Source organism: Taudactylus pleione, unplaced genomic scaffold (assembly GCF_031769625.1).
Source record: "Taudactylus pleione unplaced genomic scaffold, aTauple2 ptg001452l, whole genome shotgun sequence".
NCBI lineage: Eukaryota > Metazoa > Chordata > Amphibia > Anura > Myobatrachidae > Taudactylus > Taudactylus pleione.
Genome location: NW_028285850.1, coordinates 84,242 through 95,432, shown reverse-complemented (window position 1 = coordinate 95,432; position 11,191 = coordinate 84,242). Strand labels below are relative to the sequence as shown.

The window sequence follows — 11,191 nt, the reverse complement described above, 5'->3', positions numbered from 1 at the left end:
ATAGTCTCCTATACGCAGGGCGCTATTCTCCGCCTCAGGTCTGTCTGTGACATGGGATGAGAGGTGGGTGACACCTAGCTACAATATAGAGATTATTCTTCTCTTATCACCGTTGGGCACATGACGTGCGGTCACTACAGTGGGAAAAGCCTCTGCGGACCCTCTGGCGTAAGTTCCGCTGACCCGTTATTATGTCTTCAGTCAGGGAAGTAAAGGCAAAAATATTCAAATTCAGTTTTATTAGAGAACATAAAAAATTCCAGTCCTAGAAAAGCTCCGATTCTCCCTGTACAAATATACAAGTCCCCATCAGTCCTCCCAGCGAGTCTGGTATCCGACGTGTCCTGGGGTCCATGGGTCACATATCCGTTCCAGTATTGGGGGGATAACTGAGGGGGGGGCAGTTAGTCTCTGATACAGTGAATGTATGAGGTCTCTATAAATATACTCTATAATTCTGATGTACATATATACATAAAGCTACATTACAGACCCTCCTGGTGCCGACCGCACCGGAGGGGGAAAAATACTGTCACAAGATTCGCTGCCGCAATCCCACCGCCAACATCTCATAAGAGGGGGTCAGGAGACCGATCTCGGCCGGCGAGATTCTGCCCCCCTGTGCCCACCCGTGGGCGCTGCCTCCGTGGAAAGTGCACGTTTGTCACGTTTCTTTGGCTACATAAACACTGTGTGCGTCTTCTAGACAGAGCGTGTTCTTTGGTCATCCGCCTGCGAGATCCATGGCGTGGAGGGTCCCTGTGCCGCCCTCTGTTATATACATCTCACGGGAGGTCTCGTGTCCCGGAATCGTCCATCAGAGGCCGAGGCTCAGGAGTAACGGCAGCAGAAGCACAAAGACAGCGAGAGGGGCGGATCGGCTGGCGGCGTTCTGGGCAACGCTCCTCAGGATCCCCGGGAGCGCCACTGCCGGCTCATCTAGAGAGAAGAGAGACCGTGTGAGACCCCCAATCTTTACATCATGAGACCCCTTATACTAATCCCCTCTGCAGCAGGGAGTGGACGGAGCGAAGCATCTGCTTCTCATTCCAGGAGATTACGTAGGACGGGGTGTAATAGTCTGCAGCTCTCCCAGGAGCAGTATAAGTGCAGCTGGCGGGAGCCTCATGCATCCAATTACCAGCAGGACAGGCGGGGAGGGGGCTTACCTGCTAGGACCCTGGCCCGGGGCGTGTGGACATTGGTGGCCGGCTGCTGAGCTGTGGAGAGAGAAGAGACCAGATGAGGGGACGTGCAGCCATTACATGGAGACCCCTCACCCACCCCCCAAATGGTTTATATGACGCAGCCAGCACTAGGGGGGACGTGCAGCCATTACATGGAGACCCCTCACCCACCCCCCAAATGGTTTATATGACGCAGCCAGCACTAGGGGGGATGTGCAGCCATTACATGGGGACCCCTCACCCACCCCCCAAATGGTTTATATGACGCAGCCAGCACTAGGGGGGACGTGCAGCCATTACATAGAGGACCCCTCACCCACCCCCCAAATGGTTTATATGACGCAGCCAGCACTAGGGGGGACGTGCAGCCATTACATGGAGACCCCTCACCCACCCCCCAAATGGTTTATATGACGCAGCCAGCACTAGGGGGGACGTGCAGCCATTACATGGAGACCCCTCACCCACCCCCCAAATGGTTTATATGACGCAGCCAGCACTAGGGGGGATGTGCAGCCATTACATGGGGACCCCTCACCCACCCCCCAAATTGTTTATATGACGCAGCCAGCACTAAGGGGACGTGCAGCCATTACATGGGGAACCCCTCACCCACCCCCCAAATGGTTTATATGACGCAGCCAGCACTAGGGGGGACGTGCAGCCATTACATAGAGGACCCCTCACCCACCCCCCAAATGGTTTATATGACGCAGCCAGCACTAGGGGGGATGTGCAGCCATTACATGGAGACCCCTCACCCACCCCCAAATGGTTTATATGACGCAGCCAGCACTAGGGGGGACGTGCAGCCATTACATGGAGACCCCTCACCCACCCCCCAAATGGTTTATATGACGCAGCCAGCACTAGGGGGGACGTGCAGCCATTACATGGAGACCCCTCACCCACCCCCCAAATGGTTTATATGACGCAGCCAGCACTAGGGGGGACGTGCAGCCATTACATGGAGACCCCTCACCCACCCCCCAAATGGTTTATATGACGCAGCCAGCACTAGGGGGGGATGTGCAGCCATTACATGGGGACCCCTCACCCACCCCCCAAATTGTTTATATGACGCAGCCAGCACTAAGGGGACGTGCAGCCATTACATGGGGAACCCCTCACCCACCCCCCAAATGGTTTATATGACGCAGCCAGCACTAGGGGGGACGTGCAGCCATTACATAGAGGACCCCTCACCCACCCCCCAAATGGTTTATATGACGCAGCCAGCACTAGGGGGGATGTGCAGCCATTACATGGAGACCCCTCACCCACCCCCAAATGGTTTATATGACGCAGCCAGCACTAGGGGGGACGTGCAGCCATTACATGGAGACCCCTCACCCACCCCCCAAATGGTTTATATGACGCAGCCAGCACTAGGGGGGACGTGCAGCCATTACATGGAGACCCCTCACCCACCCCCCAAATGGTTTATATGACGCAGCCAGCACTAGGGGGGACGTGCAGCCATTACATGGAGACCCCTCACCCACCCCCCAAATGGTTTATATGACGCAGCCAGCACTAGGGGGGACGTGCAGCCATTACATGGAGACCCCTCACCCACCCCCCAAATGGTTTATATGACGCAGCCAGCACTAGGGGGGACGTGCAGCCATTACATGGAGACCCCTCACCCACCCCCCAAATGGTTTATATGACGCAGCCAGCACTAGGGGGGATGTGCAGCCATTACATGGGGACCCCTCACCCACCCCCCAAATTGTTTATATGACGCAGCCAGCACTAAGGGGACGTGCAGCCATTACATGGGGAACCCCTCACCCACCCCCCAAATGGTTTATATGACGCAGCCAGCACTAGGGGGGACGTGCAGCCATTACATAGAGGACCCCTCACCCACCCCCCAAATGGTTTATATGACGCAGCCAGCACTAGGGGGGATGTGCAGCCATTACATGGAGACCCCTCACCCACCCCCAAATGGTTTATATGACGCAGCCAGCACTAGGGGGGACGTGCAGCCATTACATGGAGACCCCTCACCCACCCCCCAAATGGTTTATATGACGCAGCCAGCACTAGGGGGGACGTGCAGCCATTACATGGAGACCCCTCACCCACCCCCCAAATGGTTTATATGACGCAGCCAGCACTAGGGGGGACGTGCAGCCATTACATGGGGACCCCTCACCCACCCCCCAAATTGTTTATATGACGCAGCCAGCACTAAGGGGACGTGCAGCCATTACATGGGGAACCCCTCACCCACCCCCCAAATGGTTTATATGACGCAGCCAGCACTAGGGGGGATGTGCAGCCATTACATGGAGACCCCTCACCCACCCCCCAAATGGTTTATATGACGCAGCCAGCACTAGGGGGGACGTGCAGCCATTACATGGAGACCCCTCACCCACCCCCCAAATGGTTTATATGACGCAGCCAGCACTAGGGGGGACGTGCAGCCATTACATGGAGACCCCTCACCCACCCCCCAAATGGTTTATATGACGCAGCCAGCACTAGGGGGGACGTGCAGCCATTACATGGGGACCCCTCACCCACCCCCCAAATGGTTTATATGACGCAGCCAGCACTAGGGGGACGTGCAGCCATTACATGGGGAACCCCTCACCCACCCCCCAAATGGTTTATATGACGCAGCCAGCACTAGGGGGGATGTGCAGCCATTACATGGAGACCCCTCACCCACCCCCCAAATGGTTTATATGACGCAGCCAGAACTAGGGGGGACGTGCAGCCATTACATGGGGACCCCTCACCCACCCCCCAAATGGTTTATATGACGCAGCCAGCACTAGGGGGGACGTGCAGCCATTACATGGAGACCCCTCACCCACCCCCCAAATGGTTTATATGACGCAGCCAGCACTAGGGGGGACGTGCAGCCATTACATGGAGACCCCTCACCCACCCCCCAAATGGTTTATATGACGCAGCCAGCAATAGGGGGGACGTGCAGCCATTACATGGAGACCCCTCACCCACCCCCAAATGGTTTATATGACGCAGCCAGCACTAGGGGGGACGTGCAGCCATTACATGGAGACCCCTCACCCACCCCCAAATGGTTTATATGACGCAGCCAGCACTAGGGGGGACGTGCAGCCATTGCATGGAGACCCCTCACCCACCCCCCAAATGGTTTATATGACGCAGCCAGCACTAGCGCTAATCCTCGGCCAGCACTATAAAACGCATCACAGGGATCAGCCGATGAGCTTACGCTCTACGCTCAGAGACCCGCGGCTACTTACTGGCTTTCCCGGCCACGTGGACCTTTAGCTTCAGGCAGGACTCTCCGTGGTGGTGGATAGGTTTGGCTGTGAGGAGAAGAGGCAGATGTTAGACACCATATATCAGAAGATGGGAGTCAGCAGCCACAGATCACACAGGGGGAGGGCGACCTCCGTCCCTCAGACAATAGCCCGGCAGGAACACCTCCCCCTCCTTCCCGGAGATGTTTTTGGGAATAGTTGCTGGAGACTACTGATTGTGCGGCTTCCTGTGTACACTGCGCCTGGTGCAGAGATGGCCGCTAATGGCGATGTGCACGCAGTGCCGCTATTACCGGTGATCTGCGCATGCGCCATGTTTCATTACAGATATCGCTCACCATGAGGAATTATTCGCAGAGTGAGTGACAGGCAGGGAGCGCTTGTGCGACGGCGATGCTGAGCGCAGCGTCTCAGTTCCCGATGCCATTCTGCCATACCCGTAGGGATACTCGGGAGGCCGATTATCGACTGATCTGCAGCCAATGCTGAGACTCTGTACGCAGCCGCATGGATTTGCAAAGTCGCCCGGCGGCTGCGTACATAATCAGTGCCCATCTCTGCCTGGAGCTGACGACTGGCACCGCCATGCTGATTCCCTGATCTGACACACCTAGCTCGCTTGTAGAGACAGGCTCACCCCCTCCCCGGGGCGTCCTGCCCATACATGTGCCGTGTTCCTGCCAGCAGGGACTCGTTACTCAGTCATGTGTCTGTAACAAGGGGATTATAGACATGATCCCCCATAACACAGCTGTGTGTATACCGTCAGCTCCTGTCGCCATCTCCCTGTCCCAGTGAGCTGACAGTCTAGTGATGGTGTGACCACAGAACATGAAGGCCGTGCTGCTTACAGATATAGTAGTAGCTGTGTCCTTCCTTGAACTCCTTCCCCAGGCTGAAGGCTGTGAACTTCTGGAACTTCTCTCGGAACTTCTCTGGTCCGTGGGGGGCGAAGGGATTGTTGCACTCCCAGCGGACCTGGTTTTTGGATAGAGGTTTGCAGGTTTCGTACTCCTCGAAGTCTACCAAGAACAAGGTATATCGTTCCACCGCGTGCCCAGAAACACTGTCGTCTTCGTAATGCGGGCACACGATATCCAGGTAGTCATTCAGCCGCACTTCCACGGTGTAGTCATCCCAGAGGAACCTGCAGAGAGAGATTAGGATGCTCCGTTATCCCCATGGCTCCGGTACGTCAGGGGAATACATCCCATCAGGTCACCGATTCCTAATCACACCTCTGTGTTGATGTATTTTGCCACTTGGAGACATTTTATTGCCTAATTACCCCAAACAAACAAGCCCGGGGCTGTGAATAGCGCCTCGCTGTGTGCGATGGGCTCTGTGACCTACGTGTGACGTCATTCTGGGGAATGGGAGCAATGTTCATAACAGGAGTTCTCGTAGGGTGTTTCATGGCCCCGAGCTGCGGCTGTGACTCTGCGTGATGAGGAGTCACATGTCAGCCAGGCACACATATAGTACACGTATGAGGAGCCAATCAGGTCAGCCAAGTGTGAGCCCCACAGTCACACATACAGGACACGGCACATATATAGTACACGTATGAGGAGCCAATCATGTCAGCCAAGTGTGAGCCCCACAGTCACACATACAGGACACGGCACATATATAGTACACGTATGAGGAGCCAATCATGTCAGCCAAGTGTGAGCCCCACAGTCACACATACAGGACACGGCACATATATAGTACACGTATGAGGAGCCAATCATGTCAGCCAAGTGTGAGCCCCACAGTCACACATACAGGACACGGCACATATATAGTACACGTATGAGGAGCCAATCATGTCAGCCAAGTGTGAGCCCCACAGTCACACATACAGGACACGGCACATATATAGTACACGTATGAGGAGCCAATCATGTCAGCCAAGTGTGAGCCCCACAGTCACACATACAGGACACGGCACATATATAGTACACGTATGAGGAGCCAATCATGTCAGCCAAGTGTGAGCCCCACAGTCACTCATACAGGACACAGCACATATATAGTACACGTATGAAGGGTCAGCTGTGTCAGACAGATGGGGTGAGAGCCCCGCAGTTGGGATACATGTAACACACACACACACACACACACAGTACACTTATACAGAATATTGCAGTCAGTGATGAAACCTGTTTACATCTAGTCTCGGTGTCAGGTGGGAATATCTTGGCCTCACCCTGTACCTTGCACAATATACACAGGATGCCCAGGGTCTGTCACACTCATAGCTCTGTCAGGTGGGGGGGATGGGGGAGACCCTTCCCCTCTTACACGCAAGGTCTGGGGGGAGACCCTTCCCCTCTCACACACACACACACAGTGTCTGGGGGGAGACCCTTCCCCTCTCACACACACACACACAGTGTCTGGGGGGAGACCCTTCCCCTCTCACACACACACACAGTGTCTGGGGGGAGACCCTTCCCCTCTCACACACACACACAGTGTCTGGGGGGAGACCCTTCCCCTCTCACACACACACACAGTGTCTGGGGGGAGACCCTTCCCCTCACACACACACACACACAGTGTCTGGGGGGAGACCCTTCCCCTCTCACACACACACACAGTGTCTGGGGGGAGACCCTTCCCCTCTCACACACACACACAGTGTCTGGGGGGAGACCCTTCCCCTCTCACACACACACACACAGTGTCTGGGGGGAGACCCTTCCCCTCTCACACACACACACACAGTGTCTGGGGGGAGACCCTTCCCCTCTCACACACACACACAGTGTCTGGGGGGAGACCCTTCCCCTCTCACACACACACACAGTGTCTGGGGGGAGACCCTTCCCCTCTCACACACACACACAGTGTCTGGGGGGAGACCCTTCCCCTCTCACACACACACACAGTGTCTGGGGGGAGACCCTTCCCCTCTCACACACACACACACAGTGTCTGGGGGGAGACCCTTCCCCTCTCACACACACACACACAGTGTCTGGGGGGAGACCCTTCCCCTCTCACACACACACACACAGTGTCTGGGGGGAGACCCTTCCCCTCACACACACACACAGTGTCTGGGGGGAGACCCTTCCCCTCACACACACACACACAGTGTCTGGGGGGAGACCCTTCCCCTCTCACACACACACAGTGTCTGGGGGGAGACCCTTCCCCTCTTACACGCACACACACACAGTGTCTGGGGGGAGACCCTTCCCCTCTTACACGCACGCACAGTGTCTGGGGGGAGACCCTTCCCCTCTCACACAGCTGATTAATGCCCCCACTCTGAGCCACGTTATCCTACTTCATTACACATGCACCATTATTGCATTAGATTGCAAGCTTATCAGCTCACGGTCTGATTTTCCCTAGATTGGGACCTGTGCTTAGAGTGGAAGATTGGACCACAGTCTTCCATATACTACTAGACTGTAAGCTCTTGTGAACACTTGGTCCTATAACGTAATGGAGCGGATTACAGTGTGCCATAACCCTGCTACCACCAGCGGGCATAACCTATGGCACAGGAGCCCCAGTATTACCCGGTCTGTGCACACGGGTCTCATTATCCTGCCAGCCCCGGGTGCTAAAGATCACATCCTCATTACCCTGGGCCCCAGCAGGCAGACATCGTGTCTCCACCCCATGCTGCTAGAGTCATTAGGTCAGGCCATGAGAAGGTCCCGGCCACAGAGAGAAGGTCTCCCCTTACACCAGGAGTGATCGGTGCCTCTAGCCTGACCAGAGACTGCGCTCTCCATGGCCATTTCTTCTCATTAACACACAGTCAGGGAACTAAACCGGTTATTAGGCGCGGTGCCGGGAGCGATGGCATTAGCGCGCGCTGTGAGCACGCAATCAGCATCGCAGCATTCTGCTACAAATCCTCTAGTTGCGGTTTACAGCGCGGCCAATTGAATAGCTCCAGACACTCATTCTCAGCGCTAGTCAACATGGCGTTAAGCTAAATTCCCCCCGGTATCTTCTATTCACAGCCCAAGCGTTCAGTGAGCGCCCAGAGGGAGGGATGGCGGGGAACGGCCAATAATTGGTTCCGCCATCTCTAACGGGAGACACTGAGGAGCTTGGGGAAAGTCGGGGTGCGGAGGCCTGTCCCAGTCTCAGGGCCCTCAGCAGAGACAGGAGCGGGGCCACACGAGGAGAGGAGGAATGCGTGCAGCAGGTACCGGGGCTGGTCACACAGGGCAGGCTGCAGGGTAGGTTTAGGCTCCTCTCCCAGCAGGTACCGGGGGCTGATCACACAGGGCAGGCTGCAGGGTAGGTTTAGGCTCCTCTCCCAGCAGGTACCGGGGGCTGAGGGTAGGTTTAGGCTCCTCTCCCAGCAGGTACCGGGGGCTGATCACACAGGGCAGGCTACAGTGTAGGTTTAGGCTCCTCTCCCAGCAGGTACCGGGGGCTGATCACACAGGGCAGGCTACAGTGTAGGTTTAGGCTCCTCTCCCAGCAGGTACCGGGGCTGGTCACACAGTGCAGGCTGCAGGGTAGGTTTAAGCTCCTCTCCCAGCAGGTACCGGGGGCTGATCACACAGGGCAGGCTACAGTGTAGGTTTAGGCTCCTCTCCCAGCAGGTACCGGGGCTGGTCACACAGTGCAGGCTGCAGGGTAGGTTTAAGCTCCTCTCCCAGCAGGTACCGGGGGCTGATCACACAGGGCAGGCTACAGTGTAGGTTTAGGCTCCTCTCCCAGCAGGTACCGGGGCTGGTCACACAGTACAGGCTGCAGGGTAGGTTTAGGCTCCTCTCCCAGCAGGTACCGGGGCTGGTCACACAGTGCAGGCTGCAGGGTAGGTTTAGGCTCCTCTCCCAGCAGGTACCGGGGGCTGATCACACAGGGCAGGCTGCAGGGTAGGTTTAGGCTCCTCTCCCAGCAGGTACCGGGGCTGATCACACAGTACAGGCTGCAGGGTGGGCTTAGGCTCCTCTCCCAGCAGGTATCGGGGCTGATCACACAGGACAGGCTGCAGTGTGGGCTTAGGCTCCTCTCCCAGTTCTGTGTTTGCTGTCAGCGAGGCGGCATTGTGGCAGCTACTCCCCTGTTTACAGCCTGTATTGTCTCCAGACAGGGGGTAGGGACGGGTATGAAGTGCGCCCTTTGTTCTGGAAATTCATTTTATCCTAATGAAGCCCTATTAACAAGTACAAGTGCCACTTCATAATGTAGAAAGTGCTCGGCCTCCTCCTCTGTTGTCATTGGCGTGATATCTGACGGCTCCAGTGCGTCACGCTGCAGCCAGGGCCAACATTCCCTCCCCGTACTGTATCGTACCCCCACCCCTAATACAGCATATTACCCCCCCCTCACCATGCAGCATACACCCCCCATACTATATCGTACCCCCACCCCTAATACAGCATATTACCCCCCCTCACCATGCAGCATCCACCCCCGTACTGTATCGTACCCCCACCCCTGATTATCCGCTATACAGCATATTACCCCCTCTCAATGTGCAGCATCCACTGGAGGCCTGGCCTGAGGATACCCCCGTAATGTATCATACCCCCCACTCCTAATTATCCACTGTACAGCATCTTACCTTACCCCTCCACACTCCTTTCACCATTGCCCCAGAGGCCTGGTGCTGTCAGTATGTACAGTGTGGGGCAGGTCTGCACTGATTCCTGACATTCTGACCATGCTGCTAGGAACTGGTAATTCCACTTCTCACATCCAGTAACCTTAGCCAGCACTGATGCCTGAGATAAGTCACCCCCGTCCCAGAGACTGCCACACACACACACACACACACAATTCCAGAGACTGCCACACACACACTCCCAGAGACTGACTGCCACACACACACACACACACTCCCAGAGACTGACTGCCACACACACACACAATCCCAGAGACTGACTGCCACACACACACACAATCCCAGAGACTGACTGCCACACACACACACAATCCCAGAGACTGACTGCCACACACACACACAATCCCAGAGACTGACTGCCACACACACACACAATCCCAGAGACTGACTGACACACACACACACTCCCAGAGACTGACTGACACACACACACACTCCCAGAGACTGACTGACACACACACACACACACTCCCAGAGACTGACTGACACACACACACACACACTCCCAGAGACTGACTGACTGACACACACTCCCAGAGACTGACTGACTGACACACACTCCCAGAGACTGACTGACTGACACACACTCCCAGAGACTGACTGACTGACACACACTCCCAGAGACTGACTGACACACACTCCCAGAGACTGACTGACACACACTCCCAGAGACTGACTGACACACACACACACACTCCCAGAGACTGACTGACACACACACACACACTCCCAGAGACTGACTGACACACACACACACACACTCCCAGAGACTGACTGACTGACACACACTCCCAGAGACTGACTGACTGACACACACTCCCAGAGACTGACTGACTGACACACACTCCCAGAGACTGACTGACTGACACACACTCCCAGAGACTGACTGACTGACACACACTCCCAGAGACTGACTGACACACACTCCCAGAGACTGACTGACACACACTCCCAGAGACTGACTGACACACACACACACACTCCCAGAGACTGACTGACACACACACACACACTCCCAGAGACTGACTGACACACACACACACACTCCCAGAGACTGACTGACACACACACACACTCCCAGAGACTGACTGACACACACACTCCCAGAGACTGACTGACACACACACTCCCAG

The 11,191-nt window shown here is 55.9% G+C and overlaps 1 protein-coding gene across 1 annotated transcript in view; it reads right to left on the bottom strand.

Moving 5' to 3' along the window:
- Positions 1 to 220: 220 nt before the first annotated feature.
- The window catches only part of EFNA1 (ephrin A1), a 30,236-nt gene continuing 19,265 nt past the window's right edge, over positions 221 to 11,191 (bottom strand). Inside the window, exons 2-5 of the mRNA XM_088463792.1 lie at positions 5,314 to 5,609; positions 4,442 to 4,507; positions 1,170 to 1,220; positions 221 to 939 (exon numbers count right to left, since the gene is read on the bottom strand). Of these exons, the coding sequence (XP_088319918.1) occupies positions 818 to 939; positions 1,170 to 1,220; positions 4,442 to 4,507; positions 5,314 to 5,609 (535 nt within the window). The 3' untranslated portion in view covers positions 221 to 817. The remainder of the gene's footprint in view (positions 940 to 1,169; positions 1,221 to 4,441; positions 4,508 to 5,313; positions 5,610 to 11,191) is intronic.